This window comes from Budorcas taxicolor, chromosome 3 (assembly GCF_023091745.1).
Source record: "Budorcas taxicolor isolate Tak-1 chromosome 3, Takin1.1, whole genome shotgun sequence".
Classification (NCBI taxonomy): domain Eukaryota; kingdom Metazoa; phylum Chordata; class Mammalia; order Artiodactyla; family Bovidae; genus Budorcas; species Budorcas taxicolor.
Genome location: NC_068912.1, coordinates 24,151,429 through 24,172,892, shown reverse-complemented (window position 1 = coordinate 24,172,892; position 21,464 = coordinate 24,151,429). Strand labels below are relative to the sequence as shown.

Below are 21,464 nucleotides of genomic sequence, written 5' to 3'. Positions count from 1 at the left end.
CAGAGTTTTAATGACTGGGAAGAAAAACGAGCTAATGAGAAAGGATGGTGGGGTGGTGGCTGGAGAGGACAGATTATTATTACACAAACAGAATAAAACAAAACCACGGCCCTCTTGTCCTGGAAGGGGTCCTGAGTCCTCGGTTCAGTGTGGGAAGCCTCAGGGAAAAGGCCAGAGCTGACCCTGGGCTGACAGAACCCTGGGTACATTCTTGGAGCATTAGACTCCCGGCACCCGTCAGACCCACACTGGGCCCTTTGCCTCCAGGCCCCCAGATAAATGCCATCCTTGGTTCCTCAAGGCACTCCAATGTTAGGGACACTTCCATGCCATCTTTACTCTGATATCTGACCTTATGTTCCTGAGAGTCCCAGTCCTGTTTTTGTTTTTGTTTTTACAGTTTATTGGAGTTTAGTTGCTTTACATGTTGTGTTAATTTCTGCTGTACAGCAAAGTATCTGCTATTCGCATACATACACCCTCTCCTTTTTGGATTTCCTTTCCATTTAGGTTACCACAGAGCTATGCAGTAGGTTCTCTTCAGTTATCTATTTTATACATAGTATTAATAGAGTATATATGTTAATCCCAATCTCCCAATTCATCCCACCCCCACTTTCCCCCTTGGCGTCCATATGTTTGCTCTCTATGTCTGTGTCTCTATTTCTGTTTTGCAAATACTATCATCTATGCCATATTTCTAGATTCCACATACATGCGTTAATATATGGTATTTGTTTTTCTCTTTCTGACTTCATTCTGTATGATAATCTCAAGGTCCACCCACATCTCTGCAAATGACCCAGTTCCGTTCCTCTTTTTTTTATGACAAGTAATATTCCATTTACCACAACTTACTTATCCATTCATCTGATGTCCATCAACAGAGGAATCTGAGTCCCTGACCTTGACCTTTCCTCCTCACTTCAGGGTTCCCTGGGGGCTCGCCTGCCTCAGTTATGGGTGTTGTTGACTCCCATCTCCTGGTCCTGACACTGCCTGTGGCTCCAGCAACACCAGGACCCCTCCTTCCCCTGCCCACACCTTCCACTCCCAGGGCCTCCTCCTGCTACAGCTTCTCCGGTTCCAAGGCCACTGTTGCTATGGCAATGGTTCCAGGCTTTGCAGCCACTGTCCTTAAGACAGTCACTCACAAAGAGATTAAAGCACTCTCAGCCAACCTTGAACAGAGTAATGTCTCAAACAAGGCTCCCAACATGTAGCCTTGATGTTATCTCTACCACTCCATTGGGAAACTGGGGAGCCTAAGCTCCTAGCGGACAAGGCCACATGGTCCTAAAGGACACCAAGCATTTGATCCTGGAGGCAGGTCATCTGAGATAGCCCTAAGATTCTCCCTTGAATCTCAGCCACCTGCACCACGATGTCCCCCCACCCTGAGATTTCTTACAGAGTACATACAAGTCGAAGTATTCCTGAAGAGACAGCAACATATGAGGCATATGAGATTCCAGAGGAAGACAGGTTGTTATCTAGCCTAATCTGGTAGGGGCTTGGCAATTTTGAAGAAAGCAAAATCTGCCTTGAAATGCCAACCAGCCCCAGTCTATGACCTTCCCCTTTCCCTCACTCGGGAAGATTTGAACTTCAGATCATTAGCAACAGGTACCACTGAGCATCCTTACTCTTAGGTTTTAGTTTCCTTATTACTGGTATGTAAGTTGCACCTCATCTTTTTTTTACCCTAGACAAAAAAAGCTAAACAGATGAAATGAGCTAAAATGAGCTAAGCTGCTGATCAGCGAGCAAAAGACTTTCATCCTTTTCTCCATTTTCTCTTCCTCTTGCATAACTGGGGTAGAGACGAAAAGAAGACAAAAAATGCTGAAACAACACAGTTGTCCTTCCCTTCAATTATAAACCTTATGTTGGACCTCTACTAAAAATTACGGGCTCAGGACTCTACTAACCTTTACATATGCTATGAAAAGAAAACAAAGAAGCATCATCATTATACTTTCACCCTACAAAACTCTTTTAAATTCAGTATAACAAGTAATTTAGGTAAACCAACTACTTTGCTCTGTACCATGAAATTGAAAATGAAGACTGTCTACCTTTAGAAACTACCAGAAGATATGATTCTGAGCCTTCCTCTGTAATAATTTACTGTCTAAACCTTCACAAGGTATTTTGTTTCCCAGGCTCCATTCTCTTCAGAGGAAATGAATACCTTCTCCATCCACTTCACTAGGAAGCAAAAAGGAAATAGTAGGTGAGAAAGGAAACAGTGGATAGACGTTCGATTAAATTGTGTTTGCTATATGTAAAGGTGCTGCATTATTTATTTCCAAGCAGCTTTACTCACATTATTCCAGGCAAGTGATTCTGAGTGAGGCTGTACCATTTCCTTTAGATTAGAAGCAAATCCTGTTACATTTTAATGCTAAAAGTCTGCAGAACATTTCTGTGAGCGGGTAATGTGTAGGATGTGGGGATTTGTTGAGACACTGGGAGCTGAAACTTGATGATGAATTCTCAGCCCACAAAGCAGAGAGACGATACACAGGGGAACGGTAAATTCAAGGAACGAACACTTATGAACAGCAACTCAGCATCACACAGTGTCCCACTGCTTGGGGAGGCAAAGTGTGTTGGGGGTCTCAGGTTCAGTGATTCACGAGGAAGATCTACAGGACACAGTAGACAGTTGAGGCTGTGATTCATTACAGTGAAAGAATGCAAAGCAAAATCAGCGAGGGACAAAGGGCAAAATCTAGAGGAAAACAGGCATAAGCTCCCATGAGTCCTCTCCCGGTAGAATCACACACGATGTAGTTAATTCCTCCCAAAATGAGCTGTGACGGCACTTTGTGAGATGTTGACTACCTGAGAAGCTTGTTTTAGAAAGTTGATGCCCAAGGTTTTTTGCTGGGAGCTGGTCATAGGGACACTGTCTGCCTAACCCGTACCAAAATTCTGGACTTTCAGAGGGAAAGCAGATGTTCAGCATAGAGCACATTGTTTGCACAAATAGTTTAGACACAGAGAGACATTCTTATCAGGAAATGGTGGGAACCCGCTTGAAATCCAAGTTCCCAGACTTCAGCCAAGGTCCAAACTTTATGCAAGCTTTTCGAGGCCTAGCATTCAGGGGTCTGCTTAATTAACCCTTTTATGCGCAGAGAGGTTTAAATAATTGATTGCAATACAGTTGGATAAATACAATGACGAATTCACTCACTGAAAGTCACTGAGCCTTCAAGGGTCAGATAGGAATGAGATCAATTAGACATTGTTGCTGCACTTTGCCAAACTCAACTCAGCACCCCAATTGCTCTCTGCCCATGACAGGTTGTGCTGTCCACAAAAACCTCTGTGATTGTGCTTCAAAGTCCACCTCCAGGCCTCCTTGCAGAACTCATGGCACATCCCAGGTGTGCTTCCTGTCTGTTGTGTAACTTCTTTCTGCTTAGCATTTCAGGCTGGTGTTTAGGCTACTTTCCTCTTTGACTTAACTGGATTCTGGCACAGCCCCACCTCCACCGAGAGTCCCAACACCCCACATTTCATCTGGCCTCTCTGGTCCCATCATTCATTAAGGGAGTTGCCTCATTAGCGTTGAAAGCCCTAGTCCCTGGGTCTTATCCTCATCCTTCAGATGATAACTTGGTAGGCACTTAGTTTCTACCCACAGCCTTTGGGTAACTTTCACCCCATGGCCAACTGCTGGAGAGATGTGCCGAGCTATGTACTACAGATTTCATGACCCTTCATAGTGGAACCTTCTTATGCAGAAGCTCTACATGCTGAGACTGATCGTAACCAGTGCCTTCAGCATCTCTGTAGATACTTGCTCCTACTAGAGAGATTTGCCCCCTAATCCTGCCCTCTTTCCTCTTTCAGGGATGGTCATAGCAGAAGTACCAAGCTCCAGGTATTTACGAGGTTCAAATAAGGGGATAGGAATGAATGGAGAGAGCATGTATCATTTTCTTTGGCTCAAAATTGGCACCATGTTCAATGACCCAGCCAAAGAGTTGAAAAAAGTCAGCTTCCTACCAGATAATGAACTAACTACTCCATGTATTCACATACTCAGAGGTTCCTAGGAACTCCCAGATACTGATTTCTGTTCAGACCCAGTTTTCTTGCCCTGATGGATCTCCTTCCTGAAAGGCAGAGATAGAAAATAACCTTCCAGAATGTTCAGAAACTGTTTATAGTGACTCAGCTGACAAGAAAAAGCCACCAAGAAATTAAGCTGGTGTGTCAGGAGCCAGGTCCTAGAAAGGTGCAAATGCTACACTATGGGCACTTGAAAGCCAACAGCCATGACAAGACTTGCATTTTAGAAAGGTCCCAGGCAGCTGGAGGGAGACAAGATGGAGACTAAGAGATAAGATAAGAAATTTTCACAATAATCTTATAAGAGGTGGTGGGCCTCAATAAGATCTGAGGCAGCAGGCCTAGAAACAGGGGACAGACCTGAGGGACAGTTAGGAGACCCAGCAACCTGGAGTGGGAGCCGGGGTTGGGAGAGCAGAGGAGGGCAGCATGACTCCCTGCTCTCAGTCTGGGAATCAGCATCTCTGGCAGCCCCTCCTTGGAGATGAAGATTACACGGGGGTTCATGTTGAATCCAAACAGCTTTGTGCTATAGTCCACCCCTACCCCTTCACCTGCCTCAACTATCTGAAGAATTCTCATTGAGTTTTGTTTGGTTGGTTTTGGTTTTTCCTTTAAAGGTCCAGAAATGCCCTTGGTGTGTTTGACAGACTTTCAGGCGCATGCACGGGAGCACCTATCTAAGTCAACCTGGGATTTTATCGAAGGAGGAGCTGATGACTGCTGCACGCGGGATGACAACATGGCAGCGTTTAAAAAGTCTGGTCTTCCGTATCCTTTCTATTGCTAAGCTAAGGTGCCCAGGTTGAAAGCTCCTTGGAAGGTAGCAGTCCTGGTTTCTGCCTCCAAAGAACAGAGTATTCAAAACATCATAATGGGCTTTTGGTGGTGGTGGGGATTTGGGGGGTTTTCTCCACAGGTGAGTGGGTAAATGGGGATAAGATGGGTGGAGAGACCTTTAATCTCAGTGCCTCTGCACAACTAGCGCAAGTGAGTCACCCTCTGCTGAACATGGTAACTCTGCCGCTTGAAAAGAGAGCACAACACTCTCAGGGTCTCCAGCATCCTGGGCAGGGAGGAGAAGCCAGCTGGGTAAGCCTAAATCTCCTGAATGCCTGAACTTCTAGCTTGGAGGTATAACAGGAGAGAGGGAGGAAATATGGAGACCCAAGGAGTCTTGGGGAGAACAGGAGATTGATTCAAGAGAGAGGAGCTGAGCTGGCACAACAGTGGTAAAGTAGGGGTCAGTAAACAGGTCAGGTCAGGTCAGGCCCACTGCCAATTTCTGGATGGTCAGTTCAGGCCCACTGTTTGTGGATGGTCCACAAGCTAAGGCTGGGCTTTTTTTCACTTTTAAATCATTGACAAAAATCAAAAGAGGAATTGCAATATGTCAAAATTCTGTGAAATTTCAGTTTCAATGTCCATAAATAAAATTTTATTGGGACACAGCCATGCTCAATCATCTACATCTTATCAGTGGTTGCTGTGATGTTACAACAGCAGAGCCAAGTAATTGTGACAAAGACCTCATGGCACTAAGCCTAAAACATATACCATCTAACCCTTTACAGAAAATGTTTGCTGACCTCTGTGATACTGAGGCCAGAAAAAACTGGAAAATGGGATGCAAGGTGAACACTGTCTTCTGTGTTTTCATGCTTATTGAACACTATATGAAGCACTTTAATTGCTTCCTCTCATGTGTCTTCACAAGACTATTAGGAAAGTCGAATTATTACTCCTATTTAAAAGATTAAGTAACTGGGGCTCTCTGACCCAAGTTTGCATGGTCAGCATTTCCAGAAAAATTTTTCTGAGTTTATGTACAGCAATAATAGTATTTTGTGGAAAACAAGCACTTTTGGACCCTGAAGCTAACTAAGTATCTGTTGGGGCTTACAAATGTGTTTCACATAATTAATACTTGTTAATTTTCCTGCCTTCTTCTAAAGTAGTGTTTAAGTCAGATCTTCAATGAATTAGCCTCTAACCGGAAAAAAAAAAAAAAAAGAAAACTGTGATCATTCTCTGGGATTTGTCCTCTTGCAATGACCTTTTCTTGCCTTAAAGAGACTTGTGTCTGGGCTTCCCTAGTGTCTCAGATAGTAAAGAATCTGCCTGTAATGCAGGAGGAGACCTGGGTTTGTTTCCTGGGTCATGATGATCCCTGGAGGAGGAAATGGCAACCCCCTCCAGTATTCTTGCCTGGGAAATCTTGGCAAGATTTCCAGAGGAGCTTGGCATGCTGCATCCACAGGGTCACACAGAATCGGACATTTGAGCAACACACACACACACACACACACACACACACAAACACACACAGACTTGTGTTTAACCTAAGAGAGAAAAGCCTAGAATTATGCCCTGCTCATTTATATCCATTCTAGTTCTTGTTGTGATGCATCAATCAAAGCCTCCACATGCTGAGAGTCTGGTCATGGAGGCATGGCTCCAAGACACAGACCTCTGATTGAGCAGGCAGGGAACAGAAAAACTATATGTGCAGTGGGAGTTCAGGGAAGGCCAGGTTAATGTGGAATAGGGGGTTGGGAGAGGCTTTCCAGAATAAAGGAGCCTCCTGGTTGCCTATACTGCCTCACCAGCTAACTGACCCCACGAGTGATTTCTTGGGACCCAGTGGGGTCCTAGACCTGTGCCAGGAACCTGGAGGTCCCAGCAGCACCTTCATGCTGGAGAATGATCCCACCAACAGAACATCTCTTTGTTGTCCAGCACAGAATCCGCCTCCGTCCTCGGTACCTGAAAGATGTGTCTAAGGTGGACATGCGGACCACCATCCAAGGAGCAGAGATCAGCGCTCCCATTTGTATCGCACCCACAGGTTTCCACCGCCTCGCCTGGCCTGATGGAGAAATGAGCACAGCCAGAGGTGTGAGCTGCCCCCACCCTGAGGCTCCCCTCCCAAGGCCCTTTAGGTGTGCAGATGTGTCCTTCAGGGCAGGGGCAACCAGCTTCTCTATGGAAGGGGCTTAGGGACATGAACCTGGTTGGAATCAAGGGTAGGAAAAGGAATGGTTAAAGCTACATTTGCCTGACATTTCACCTAAGATTGAGGAAATACCAGTTTTCCATTATAAAGAATGGTTAGGGTGGGAGGGAGCTACAGATGAATAGCAGAGTATGAAAACCCCACCAAGCCATGCCAAGAAAGGGGCACTGGCCCTGTGGGGTAAGGACTGCTTAGTGTGGCCAGAAGTGGGAGGCCTTTCTTTGAACCCTCGTGGGCCAGGGCTGGGGCTAAATGCCGAGTCTCTGAATTCAGGTCGAGGAGAAAGTCATGACATTACTCCTAACACAAGGTCCTGGCAATGTTCCATTCAATTTCCAAGGAAATGTTCCATTTCTCTTATCTTCTGGGAAAGGTTGAGGGCAGGAAAAGAAGGGAATGACAGAGGATGAGATGGTTGGATGGTATCACTGATTCAGTGGACATGAGTTTGAGCAAACTCAAGGTGATAATGAAGAATAGGGAAACCTGGTGTGCTGCAGTCCATGGGTTGCAAAGAACTGGACACAACTTAATGACCAAAAAACCACAGTTGATTTGATCATCTTATTTGACAAAAAGTTTTCCACTGGGATTTGTCTTCTTCCTAGTCCCATCTCAGTCTCTTCCCTCATTTGCCACCACCAAAAAATAAGAAGAGAGGAGATGGGAAGGGCAGGGGGCAAAAATATTTCTGGGATTCATTTGCCATCTTCAACTGAAACCAAATCTTTTTTCTCAAGTTGCCCAAGGCTTCCCTGGGGTCTTTTCCTTTGACCCTGTGATACAGGAAGTGATGAATCCAAGAATTCCAGAGCTAAAGTGACATCCATCTGGTTAGGAACAAATTTGGCTGAGTTGAAATATGAATACCCTGTATGAATATGACTGCTTTACTAAATCTTCATGGTTGAGGGTGTTGGGTTGTTTGGGGCAGGAGAAAGCGATATCTCCTGTTGATGTTAGGAACTGAAAATATTAACTATGATTAGGTCAAATTCTTTACCCGTGAGTTGTAGAAGGGTAGTGACATTAACCTCTTAGGGAATCCCCTGAAAATGATTAAAGTGGGAAATGAGAAGGATGCAATTGGCACATCATTGTCACCATCATCATCATCGTCACCATCATCAACAACATTATTACTAGCACTTGTACAGTACCTCACTTCATAGCTTTAAAAAAAAAAATACTTCCATAGCTGATATCCTATTTAATCTTGCAACAACCCTATAAGAGTGATATTATCATTTTCCCCCTTTACAGATAAAGAAAAAGAGACTCAAGGCCACACAGCTAAGAAGTGGTAGAACTAGTTTTCTTCTAACTCCAGAGAGCATGCTTTTTCTACTGCAAAGCTCAGTCTTCTCCTTGGAATTATGTTCTCAACCTTTGCCTTCTTTAGTTCCTTTCTGCTTCATTAATGGGTTCACAAGATGTCCATTTCCTATCTGAAAGCTGCAACATGTTCATATGGTTTGGGGAAATGGTTCTGGGGACTCAATGTCATCTCTAGCCTGAAATATTTTAATGGAATACAGAGTTTATAAGACCAGTTATACAGTGGAGGACCCAGGCAGTCTGATCAAATACCTCTGATGCCTGCCTGATAGGGAAGAAGAATGAAGTCAAGCTTTATCTTCACTCACAGGCAAGCTGGCCAGAGGGAACACAGACTTATAAGGCATTTCACCCCAGTTCAGAATGTCACTGTCCTCCAACCTGAGCTCATTTGCTTTACAGCTGCACAAGCAGCCAGTATCTGCTACATCACCAGCACGTATGCCAGCTGTAGCCTTGAAGATATCGTTGCAGCTGCCCCCAGGGGCCTGCGGTGGTTCCAACTGTATGTGCACCCAAACCGGCAGATAAACAAACAGATGATCCAAAAGGTGGAATCCCTGGGTTTCAAAGCTCTGGTCATCACTGTGGATGTACCCAAAGTTGGCAACAGACGACATGACTTTACAAACCAAGTGGACTTGATGAAGAATTTATTGTTGAAAGATCTCGGATCACCTGAGATGGTAGGAAAGATACCAGAGCCGGGAGGGCAGGTGTAACAGGAGGCAGATTTCCATCCCTCTTTCCTCTCTTCTTTCTTTCCTCAAGAAGTCATTGTTCTGTACCTGTTCTGTGCCAGGCACTAGGGATGCCACAGTTCAAAAAGCAGATGGAGTTCCTGCTGCTCAGAACTTCCAGACAAGCAGAATATAAGACAAATTGTTCTCACCTCTGGAGCTGGCCAGTCTGTCCCCAGAAGTGTTCTGGGCAGGGCTGGGTGTTAGGAAACAAGAAAGCTAGAGAAAGCAGTTTTTTGGTTTTGGTTTTGTTTTTTTTTTTTCATGAGACAGGAGAGTAAAAGTTCCTTCCAACATTTTCTACTTTATCGCACACTTAGAAAAAGATCACACATAGATAAATGGACCATCTGAAGAAGATGCTCCTATTCAAGGTGAATGCCTATGGAGCAGGACTGCCTTGAAAACTGGGCAGCAATATCTCTGCACACCTGGAACTCATCCATGGGGCACCAGAGAGCCACAGCGTAGTTTTTTGAACAAGGTGACTACAAAGGCACTTCCTCCATTAAAATCCTTTAGTCCAATGGGATGAAGTGTCCCAGAGAGAGAAAGCTGTGGTAAAGTTGGAATCCCTTGACTGCATTAGAAATAATGATACCAGCCTTTTCAGCCAATGAGCAGCTGTGATATCCAGCCAAGTGACTCAATAGTTCTACCCTTTAGCCACAAACTGGCCTTGAGGGTTTCTGGAATCTTAGCTCAGACTCCAGGGACACCTTGGGGCCTATAGATATTTGATTCACGTGGTGAGCCAAGATAAATATTGGGTAATATTTGACTTGGGCTTCCCAAATGACACAGTGATAAAGAATCTGCCTGCCAATGCAGGAGACACAGGAGATGTGAGTTTGATACTTGGATGGGGAAGAGCCACTGGAAAAGGGAATGAAAACCCACTCCAGTATTCTTGCCTGGGAAATTCCATGGAGAGAGGAGCCTGGCAGGCTATGGTTCAGAGGGTCACAAAGAGTCGACATGACTGAGCAGGCACACAATATCTGACTTAAGATTATTGAAGTTTTGCTTAGTTATTGTTACCTTGTACATATCTCAGTCACAACAATCACATGGGCCTATAAATGTTTTTGCTTATCTATCTCACTTAATGAACTCTGAGATTTTGGGGGGTTTTTTGAAAGTAAGGACTGTGTCTCATTTGTTTTTGTGTTCCCAGGTCTTAGCAAAATTATTGAGCAGGGACACAAGTAATGGTTAACAAATAAGCAATGGGAGTAGAAATTCTTTAACAAAAGTTGTGTTTGGAAAGGACCTAGAAGTAGTGTTGGCTTGTATGGTTCCTCTTTTCAAGCTTACAAATGGCAGCTTTTCAAATGTGCCTCATCTTTGGAATGAGAGTCTCAAAGGAATTCAAGGCTAAGGTTCTCTTTTTCCCCACAGGGAAATGTAACGCCTTATTTCCAAATGTCTCCAATTGACCCATCCATCTGCTGGGAAGATCTCTCCTGGTTTCAAAGCATGACTCGATTGCCCATCATCCTTAAGGGGATCTTGACAAAAGAGGACGCAGAGTTAGCTGTGAAGCACAACGTCCAGGGCATCATCGTTTCTAACCATGGAGGGAGGCAGCTTGATGAGGTTCCTGCTTCTGTAAGTAGAATGACTTCAGAGTGGGTGTGTTTGTAAGTGCTGTGTGTGTGCACATGCATTTGTACGTGTGTGTCCACAGCAAGGCACTCTGTGATATTTGGTGCTCGTTCCCCTCTCCCTGACCGACTATGTTGGTTATATGTCTGTGTATGTGTGGATGTGTGTATGTGTATCTATATATATATGGAGGACTTCTAATCATTAATAATAGTCTAGTGTGTGCCAGGCTATTTTTACAAACTCAACATATGTCATCTCTAAAGCACACAACAGTCCTGCATTATTATCCCTACTTAACAGATGAGGATAGTGTAAGATGTAGAGATGTTAAGTAACTTGTGAGTTCACACAGTTAATAAGTGGTTAAGGTGAAATTTGATAGAAGAGTTGTTCCCAAGGCATAAAGGTCACCTGCCTTCTGGAAGAAGCATTCAGCTGGAAGCTTGCCTGTCTGCATGGATTGGAACCTAATATTTTCTCATATGACACATCCCAGGAAGAAATGGTGCCTCACTTAAGCTAATAAATAACTTTCACAGTAAAACTTTAAAATGCCTTATGAATCCTTTGCTAAAAATCCAAGACAGTCTAAATTTTCCCCTAACTTCTGAATGTGTCCATTAGAGATGGACTCTGGGGAAAGAAAATGAAAAGGAGGGAGGCAGGGAAAGAATTTTTAAAGGAAGTTCACTGATGTTCATGGAGATTGATAGCTTGTATTTTTCAAGGGATTCTTCTGTGCTGCTTGACTCATTCTTAGAAATGCAAGTGAGTTTTTTTCCTCTTAAGGTTTTGTGTTTGTTTTTTTTTTTTTTTGTCTTTTAAGTAGGACATATTCACTGCAAGTAAATTGTAAAATATACCTAAACAAAAAGAATTAAGATAAAAATCATTAATGACAATAATTTGGTAATCAACTTAATATAAATGTAACATTTTAGGTTTGAAAACTATATATGATATTGTGCAATTTTCTTCTCTTCATTTATCAATATATCAAGAGCATCATTTTACTTCAATAAATTCGCTTTTCTTTTTAATGGTATATAGTATGAATGGACAATTTATATGACCAACTTCCTATTGTTTAACATCTGGATTGCTTCCAACGGTTCACTCTTTTAAACAATACATCAGTGACCATCCTGAAATCTTTAGCACATTCTCAATTTCTCCTTTAAAAAGAATTACAGGAAATAGAAAAAGCTACACCAGCCAGTTTATACATTTCAAGGCTTATGAAACTTGGAGGTTTCAAATGCCAATCACTGGCCTCCTCTTCTCTACCAGGTTCTACCTCATAGCAAATAAGCATGGATTGAACTACAGGGAATGGTCAAGCCTCCTACTTCCCATCCCAACTCTTGACCTAAGACTTTAGGAGAATGTAGGTCTTTAGATGGAGAAGGCAATGGCACCCCACTCCAGTACTCTTGCCTGGAAAATCCCATGGATGGAGGAGCCTGGTGGGCTGCAGTCCATGGGGTCGCTAAGGGTTGGACATGACTGAGCGACTTTACTTTCACTTTTCACTTTCGTACATTGGAGAAGGAAACGGCAAGCCACTCCAGTGTTCTTGCCTGGAGACTCCCAGGGACGAGGGAGCCTGGTGGGCTGCCGTCTATGGGGTCACATAGAGTCGGACACGACTGAAGTGACTTAGCAGTAGCAGGTCTTCAGAACATGCGCTGAGCTCTCTCACCCAAGTCCTTCAAGGATACCCATAAAGCCATCTCTCACGCATCCAGTAATTGACAGAATAGAGGGTGCAGAGCATAGCATGTCCTGACCTGACCCAGCTGTGCTGACAATAAGGACAGAAAGCAAAGAGCCCCTCACCAACCAGCAGCAAACAGGGTAGAATACTGACTTTTGAAACAACTCTAATAAAACATTATATAATCGGCTGTCTCTCATTAATCAGTTTAGCTAGTCTTGCTCCCTCACGGAGTTCTTAGAGAGGAGTAGGGATAAGTAGCCCACTAATTTTCCCATTGCACTTCCTCAATAAAGAATGAGCAGTGATGAAGGAAGGTACCAGAACAAAAAGAGTTTCTTCTGCCCCATCACACTGATCAACACACTGTTCTCCCAAGCCATCTGACCTAATAGCCAAACCCAAGATCATCCAGGGACAGTACCAAGATTAGTGGGAGGCTAGTGAGAGACCCACCCTTGGCTCAAAATTCAAGAAGATGCCAAAAAAACTGAATTAGGAATAATAGTTTCATGCACTGTTTGAAAAATGAAAATTAATGCAGAAAAACCCACAGTGAATAGCAACAGTTTTAATAAAGATAGGATCTGATCCTGCACTTGCATAACGTTGCCTCACTCATTTCACTGTAACCCTGGCGCTGGTTCCAATAAAGTTTTATTTATAAAAACAAGCCCCCAGCTTGCAGGTCAAAGTTTGCCATTTGATTTTTGTAAACGTTGTATTCAAATATTATTTATATTTTTGACATCCTTTAAATTTTGTGCCTGGGGTAAGTTGCTCACTCTTCTCTACCCAGTCCCTCCTTGTGAGGGGTATGACTGTCTCAGTGATAGTCCATCTCTGTAATGTCCCATATCTAACACTCCTGTGCTTCCTTCCAGAACCAGGGGAAAGCTAGCTTTGGCCCCAGAAGGCTCTAATGAATGCCCTATTGTGGCTTATCAAACGTTAACTCTCAAGCCATACTGCATGAACCCTAGGCTGAAATTCACCCCCTATCATGCTTCTTAAACTACTGTCAGTTCCATCGTCCAATATGGCTCACTAGAAGGGCTTTCCTGGCAGCCCAGACAGTAAGGAATCCCCCTGCAATGCGGGAGACCTGGGTTAAATCCCTGGGTTGGGAAAATCCCCTGGAGGAGGGCATGGCTACCCATTCCAGGATACTTGCTTGGAGAATCCCCATGGACAGAGGAGGCTGGCAGGGTGCAGTTTATGGGGTTGCAAAGAGTTGGACACAACTGAGCAACTAAGTGCACAGGGCAGAAGAGTTTGCACAAGTACATTTCTTTCTTTCTCACAGCATGCCAATACAGGAGACAGCTTCGATCCCTGGATCAGGAAGATCCCACAGGCCACAGACCAACTAAGCCCAAGTGCCACAGCTATTGAGCCTTTTGTAGAAATGTTTCTCATAATACCATGGTGGGACTGTAAAAATACCCTGATTTAGATGCACATTCTCTCCAGTCTTTACATGTAGGTTAACAAAATGTTCAATTCTCCCCCACCCACTTGGAAACTACAAACCTCTTTCCTCCCTGATTTCATACTCTGCTCGGTCTCACCAAAGGATCTCATTCAGACAGAATTCAATCGACTCCTTCCATTGCAGATTCTACTCCTTTTCAGTCATTCCTCAAAGAGACAGAACAGGAGCCCTGAGGCAGTTCCAGAAATGTTTCCTGCAGGACCCTCGCCCCAGACTCTGCCCTCACCCCTCCTTACGGACTTGAAAGTACTCAGGAACATAGCTCTGTCTGGGGCACCTTAAGTCCACAGGGCTGTTGACCACACAGCTGGGAATGAAAGAGAAAAGGTAGGAGAAAAGATCCGGTGGAGAGAGGCAGCGAGAGTGATCAGGTGTTTTTGTTTTGTCTTTCTAAGGCTTCAACCCCGCTCTTACAATGTCACCGCTGTCTTTCTCTCCCACGTCTCAGATAACTCGTAAGGGAATCAGGAACAAGTTGCTCAGATGTGTTGTGTCAGGAATAAGTTACAGCCCAGGTATATGGAACAGGCTGTGGTTCAGACACTAGGGTCACGGTTGATCACATTTGTTTGGCCAAAAAGACTTAGGGCCTTAGCAATGGAGAACATTTCTAATTGTGCCGCCTTAGAAGCAGAGAAGGTGGAAGAGAATCAAAAGTCAAAATGTCCTTTAAAAAGAAGAACATTAAAATGTTGTGTGCAACCTGGATGGAGGGGAGTTTGGGGGTGAATGGATACATGTATATGTATGCCTGAATCCTTTTGCTGTCTCCTTGAAACTATCACATTGCTAATTGGCTATACCCCAATATAAAATGTTTGTAAAAAATAAAATGAAATAGAAAGAACAGGCGGCTCTAGTGCTGAAGAATCTCCCTGCCAATGCAGGAGAAACAAGAAACCTGGGTTCAGTCCCTGGCTTGGGAAGATCCCCTGGAGGAGGGCATGGCAACCTGCTCCAGTATTCTTGCCTAGAAAATCCCCTGGACAGAGGACCCTGGAGGGCTACAGTCACGGGGCAGAAAAGAGTCAGACACAAGTGAGTGACTCAGCACACAAAATCGAACACTACAAATGGAAAATGCCCCCGTGGGGATGTTAAGAGATACCAAGAATTTCTTCCAAGTTGTAAACACCTGAACTCTGTCGGAGCAGGAAATGGCAGGAGAGGGTAGCCTGGAAAGAGTCCCTGGGCCTTGGGAACGTAGCTACCCTGCTTTAACAGCACCTGCAGCCTCAAGCGTAGAACCACGAGGCATTGCCCCCAGCTTAGACCTCCTGGAGCCGGCCAAACCTGGGGGGCAGTGCTGTCCTGTGACGCCCTGAGAGTCCAGAGGGAAGTCTCTGAGCCACACTTGTCTCTTGCTTTCAGATCGACGCCCTGACAGAAGTGGTGGCCGCTGTGAAAGGGAAGGTTGAAGTGTACCTGGATGGTGGGATCCGGACTGGCAACGATGTGCTGAAGGCTCTAGCCCTCGGGGCTAAGTGCGTTTTTGTGGGGAGACCCATCCTGTGGGGTCTTGCCTGCAAGGTGAGAGCGGTAAAATGAAAACCAACCAGAAGGCACCCCACTTCTCATTTGTTTCCATGGGCTTCTGTGGTTTCACCCCCAAGTTTAACCAGTTTTTGGAGGTGCCACAGATCCTGAAGGACAGTGACACCTCACCTGCCCCTCCACACTTCTTCCATAGCATGTTGTAAATTTTCAAGAGCTCTCAGCCCCACCTTTTTCCTCTTATTCCCAACATAGTTCAAATTTCACAGATTGCCCCCATCCTCCCCACCACAGCTCTGAGCTCACTTAGAAATATTTTTTAATGTTTATTTACTTTGCTGTGCCAGGTCTTAGTTGCATCACGCAGAATCTTCAGTTTTGTTGTGGCATATGGGTTCTTTAGTGGAGGCACACGAACTCTTTGAAACCCAGGCCCCTGCATTGACAGCATGGAGTCTTCACCCCTGGACCACCAGGGAAGTCCCCGCACTTAGTATTGAAACTCAGCCTGTGGTCTGGATGTTCCTTCACGCCGCTTTGTGTCTCCTCTTTTCTCTGTCTTGTGAGCAGGGTGAACATGGTGTTAAGGAAGTTTTGGACATTTTAAAAAATGAATTCCACACTACCATGACGCTGACAGGTAAGTTTTTACCATGCTTTTCCTAACTCAGAGCTGAAAGCAGGCTGTCTAAAGAAGAGAAGCTCAGGCCCTTCCTTCTCACTTGCCTCCCCCAAACCCAGAGAGAGCACAGAGGAAATGCCTGACACAAAAGTGGATTGAAGGTGTTAGTCGCTCAGTCATGTCTGACTCTTCGTGACCGCCTGGACTGTAAACCCGCCAGGTTCCTCTGTCCGTGGGATTTCCCAGGCAAGAGCATTGGAGTGGGCACCATTTCCTCCTCCAAGGGATCTTCCTGACCCAGGGATCGAGCCTGGGTCTCCTGCATTGCAGGCAGATTCTCTACCATCTGAGCCAGTCAAGCACAAACTCAGAATGTGATACAAAAGCAAATGCAATTTCAGATGGTGATAAAGAGGGTCCCATTTCACTTTGGCCTGCTCAGATCCCATCAGACTTGTCAGATGTAGTTCTAGGGGTGATCTTTTAAGTAAGATTCATGGATTGTGAAGAGTAGAGAAATTAAGTCACAGGGAAAGCATGGAGGAACTGGGGAGGTGGAAGCAAGCAGGATGACAGAACAGAGAGAAGAAGAAACATCATCCTGCGTAACCACAGGCAGCAAGACAAACCTGAATGTCTCAAAGTTACACACAGGCAGGTATCAGGCAAAAATGAGGTAACTGTAAAGCAGTGCTCAGAAAAACGTGTATGTGCTCAGCAAATCCATGTGATCGCTGGAATCCAGGGATCCTGTGAAATAGTGATTCTCGGCTAATGATGGGAACTTCCTTCTTCCGAATCATTTGGTTTGGGGGTGGGGGTGGCTTATCTTTTTTTCTCATTGGCACAGTGATGCAGGGTTGGTGTTGGAGGTGTTCAGTACTCAGGGATCAAGGATGTTAAATGTCCTAAAATGCTTGGAGCTGTCTCCTAGAAAATTGGCCTGCCCAAAGTCAGTCACCGGTAGCTCTGTCTCTGCTTGCCTTTGTCTGCTGTAGATGGTAACAGATTGTAACGTGAGAGGCAGACAAGATAAACCCAAATAAGACCTCCATTCAGGCCTCAACTCTAAAATTTGGTAATAACAGACACTTCCTCCAGAAGTAACAAAATAATGAATCAAGAGCTCTGAAGTGGAGTCAAGACCATTTTTGTGGCATTGACTTATTTCCACAGATGATGCTACCAAGTGTCTGCCATCTGCCAGGCACAAGGCAAGGTGTCCAGGTCTTTCCTAGTCTGGTTTTCATCAGCTATTTAGACAAGTATCTTGTACTCAGCATCCAAGCTACGTAGTGTTCACTGGGGCTGTGAACTCAGCCTTTTGGGCTTAAGTAGTTTAAGCTAGAAAACTTAGACCAGAATTAATGCCAGTCCCTTTCAACTGAGTAGATTAATAGGGGGAAAAAAAAAAACAAAACCTTGGGGAGTGGATTAAGGCATCAAGGACCAGGACTGTCCATTTGAGGCCAGTGCCTATGAAGATAAGTCAATAAATAACCCAAGGTTACTAAGTCTCTCCCATGAGGGCAAGGAGGGCACAAGTGTGAACAGATATCGTGCTGATGTCTTTTGCCCTTGGGAGGGAGAGAGATGGAAAGATCTATGAGTTCTGCAGGTTCCAAGAGATTGAGGTGACTTCTCTTGCTCCCCCAAATATTTCCTCCTGTCTTTGTGACATTATGTCTGAACTTTTAAAACAGAAGCCTGGTGGGGGGATTCACAATAACAAAGCTTTTTTATTCCACCAAAAGTTTATACTTAACAACCATTGGAATGGAAATAGGGACTGGAAAATCTTTTTCTGAAACAAAGGGTAGAGAGCACTCTTTTTAAATGCGGTCAGGAAAAAAAGAAAGAGAAAACAGGATGACGAATACTTTTGTGCCTAACTTTTTATATTCCTTTCCTTCTAATTGTTCTCCAATGAGAATGTGTTGTTTAAATGCAGAGAAAAATGACTAATCAACAACCAAATGTGGGATGGGCAGGAGGGTTTGGGGAAGAAGGGAAAGAAGAGAAAACCCAGGCTGAAGGGCACCCCTCAGCATTCTCTGTGGGTATCGGTCCCGCAGGAAAGACTCCCCAAGCTGATCCCTGGGGAGAAGGGGGTCTCAGGTGAGGAGGGCTGTGTTTTCAGTGGAACTCACTCAAATAGAAAATCATAATGTGAAACCCCACAGAGTTTCACATTCAGTTTAATTCAGTTCAGTCGCTCAGTCAAGTCTGACTCTTTACAACCCCATGAACCGCAGCACGCCAGGCCTCCCTGTCCATCACCAACTCCCACAGTCCACCCAAACCCATGTCCATTGAGTCAGTGATGCCATCCAACCATCTCATCCTCTGTTGGCCCCTTCTCCTCCTGCCCTCAATCTTTCCCAGCATCAGGGTCTTTTCCAATGAGTCAGCTCTTCGCATCAGGTGGCCAAAGTATTGGAGTTTCAGCTTCAACATCAGTCCTTCCAATGAACACCCAGGACTGATCTCCTTTAGGATGGGCTGGTTGGATCTCCTTGCAGTCCAAGATTAGCCCTTCCCTGCACAATGCATGTAAGATGCTTGACACAAAACCAGCACCCAGGAGGTGATCAGTCAGTATGACTTCTCTATCCTAAACCTCCTGGAGATGTGCGACATTTTTCCTCTGTAACCTTGTGACATCGCAGCCCTGAGAAGAGTACCCTATTTGCACTATTGTGAAATGAAAATAAGCTTATAAATCATCTTTTCCTAATTGTGAGACCATATGCCAAAACTGTATATAGGAATGTTACAATCCCAGTTTGTCTTGGAAGACGAAACTGTGCACATACAAATTATGTGTGCACAGACCTCACTTAAGTCTCATCTCTTGTAAGGGACAGGGGCTGAAACAGAAGATTCAACAGGGGCTGAATCTTCTTGAGTTTTATTGCTCGAAATTACCCACTTTGTTTTAATTTGGCCAAAGTGTTTTAGTGTGAATATCCACCTAATTTACAGTAATGAAAAAACAGGAATGCATTGTAATCATGAATTCATTGTTAAACCTTTAGTGAACCTCTACCAAGAACAAGGCAGTGTCCCTGGTACCATGTGGACCAAGACTCCATCTGATGAGCTTATACTGATAAGCAGAACAAGTACACAAATAGCACCAGGGCTTAAATGGGAACAGATGCTTCAAAGTGTCTCAAAACGGTATCACACACTTTGATGCAACTACTGAGACATTTTTGCATAGTTTAAATATTTATTTCTACTACAATGTATCAGCAGTTTCTATTCTGGCATCTCTGTGCTCCTTGAGGAAGTCTACCCTCTCCAAAGCTGCACTATTCTGTCTGCCCCGTGGAAACCCAGAGCTGTCAAAACCATTGTCACTTCTGATGAGAGCACCTCTGCCTCCAAATTCCTGCTTCTGCTGACTTAGTTCATTTATGAGTTATTTATGCATCCCTCAGCTGTCATTCCTGTCACCTATCATCAACACCAGGGGCTTCCCTGGTGGTTCAGTAGTCAGGTGTATTCACTGCACACAAATTGACTTTTCAAAAGGCTGAAATAATGCTTTTAAGTTTTTTACCATGCCATTTTGCCATGGATGTTTTAAAAGAGGACGCAAGCACAGGCTTACAAAATAATTCCCAATGTAATCAGAATTACGTGATATGAATTCTGTATATGTAACATTTTATCAGGGTGAGGACAAGGGTCAAGGCTTGTTTCTATCCCCATGGTGGGGTGGTGACTGGGGTTTCAGAGAAATGAGCTTTTAAACTACATTTTTTTTTTTTTTTTAGGTTGCCGATCGGTTGCTGAGATCAATCAGGACCTGATCCAGTTCTCCAGGTTGTAAAGAAAGAGAGCCAATGGCCTGACTGCAGAGTTTGCCCATAGGAGGAAGACAAAATCACAGTAGGGTGTGTGATGCCCTCTTGCCTCAGTCCCATCCTGGCTAGCAGCTTATCTCTTGCCTGAGTCCCATCCTGGCCAGCAGCTTATTCCTGCACCCTCAACCACTCCACCCCAAATCCCTCGTCTTCCTCAAATATGCCAATGCTCTTCTTTGCCTCACTGCCTTGTATATGTTGCTCTCTTGCCCGAAATCCTCCTCTGAAAGCAGAGATCTTAAAAGAGCAGATCAGCAATGGCTGAAATAGCTAGTGATGAAAACTATTTGAATATACTATGTTTTTATGAAATAACTATGGAAATCTGTACCCAGGAACAGAAGAGCTATACCTATAAAATATTCCTCAACAAAAATCATACTCCTATCTGTAGACAACAGAGAAATTATATAGGTAAAAACATAAGCTTTGGAGTCCTACAGACATAGGATTTCCAGGACTGTTACTGAGACTTGAGAATGTTTTTCGATCTCTGTTCTTCCATGTCTTTGTGTATAAAATGAGGTTTATAATACCTAGCCTATTAGGTTGGGAGAAAGATTAAGAGAGATAACATACATAACGTTCAGAGCACAATGCTTAGCCGCTAAGTTTAAGAAAGAGTAGCTTTTGGACTTCCCTAGTGGTCCAGTGGTTAAGACTTCACCTTCTAATGTGGGGTGGGGGGGTTGGGGTTCAAGCTATGGTGGGGGAATTAAGTTACCACATGCTGCAGGATGTGGCCAAAAATTAAAATACAGAAATAAAACTTGAAAAATTCCTCTTAAAAAATAAAGAGCTAGTAGCTTTTATGATTATTATTTGGCAAATTCTTATTTATCTTTTAGTATCTTGTTCAAATATCACCTATTCTTACCTGGCTACTTGCTAAAGGTTTCCTATTGTGCTTTGCACATTACACTATTACAATCCTTATTATAATGTGTTATGTTTATTTGTCTCTCTCCATAAATAGACTTTACATGTCTCTGAGCAAGAAACTATATGCTTGGTACTGGGTTTGGCATATAGCAGCATCTCAGGAAACATTTGTAGGATGGATAGATGGGTAGATGGACTGGAAAGGGTGAAAAGGGAGATGGGAAAATGAATAAATGTCCTATCAGAGTAAAAACTCCCCAGACCAGCAGTCAGCAAGAACAGACTTCTAGAGCAGGGGCACTTGGCTGAATAAGATCTGACACTTGAAGACATTAAGGAAGTTAAGGATAAATTCCCGATATCCTAAATAAATATTGATAATTTCATAACTGGTGTTCATGTTCTATCTTGGTCCTTGTTATAGTCTGTTTTCTATACAACAGTCATTGACATTTTTAAGTACAAGCAAATCCTACTAGTTTAGTGCTTAATTCAGTTGCTCAGTCATGTCCTACTCTTTGCAATCCCATGGACTGTAGCATGCCAGCCTTTCTTGTCCATCACCAACTCCCAGAGCTTGCTCAA

The 21,464-nt window shown here is 44.0% G+C and overlaps 1 protein-coding gene across 1 annotated transcript; it reads left to right on the top strand.

Annotated features, from left to right (window-relative positions):
- The first annotated feature begins 4,717 nt into the window (after nt 1–4,717).
- On the top strand, nt 4,718–19,963 carry HAO2 (hydroxyacid oxidase 2). Its single transcript, XM_052637997.1, has 7 exons — nt 4,718–4,848; nt 6,834–6,985; nt 8,846–9,129; nt 10,585–10,794; nt 15,378–15,536; nt 16,071–16,140; nt 19,908–19,963. Exons 1-7 carry the CDS (start codon nt 4,718–4,720, stop codon nt 19,961–19,963), a joined length of 1,062 nt encoding a protein of 353 aa, XP_052493957.1.
- Nucleotides 19,964–21,464: the final 1,501 nt, after the last annotated feature.

What these genes read in the sequence shown, in the direction of transcription:
- HAO2 (XM_052637997.1), top strand. Translation starts at nt 4,718, where the DNA reads ATGCCCTTGGTGTGTTTGACAGACTTTCAGGCGCATGCACGGGAGCAC. An exon ending in ATCTCGGATCACCTGAGATG is followed by an intron (nt 9,130 to 10,584) that starts GTAGGAAAGATA and finishes TTTTCCCCACAG; the next exon opens with GGAAATGTAACGCCTTATTT. An exon ending in TGTGGGGTCTTGCCTGCAAG is followed by an intron (nt 15,537 to 16,070) that starts GTGAGAGCGGTA and finishes TCTTGTGAGCAG; the next exon opens with GGTGAACATGGTGTTAAGGA.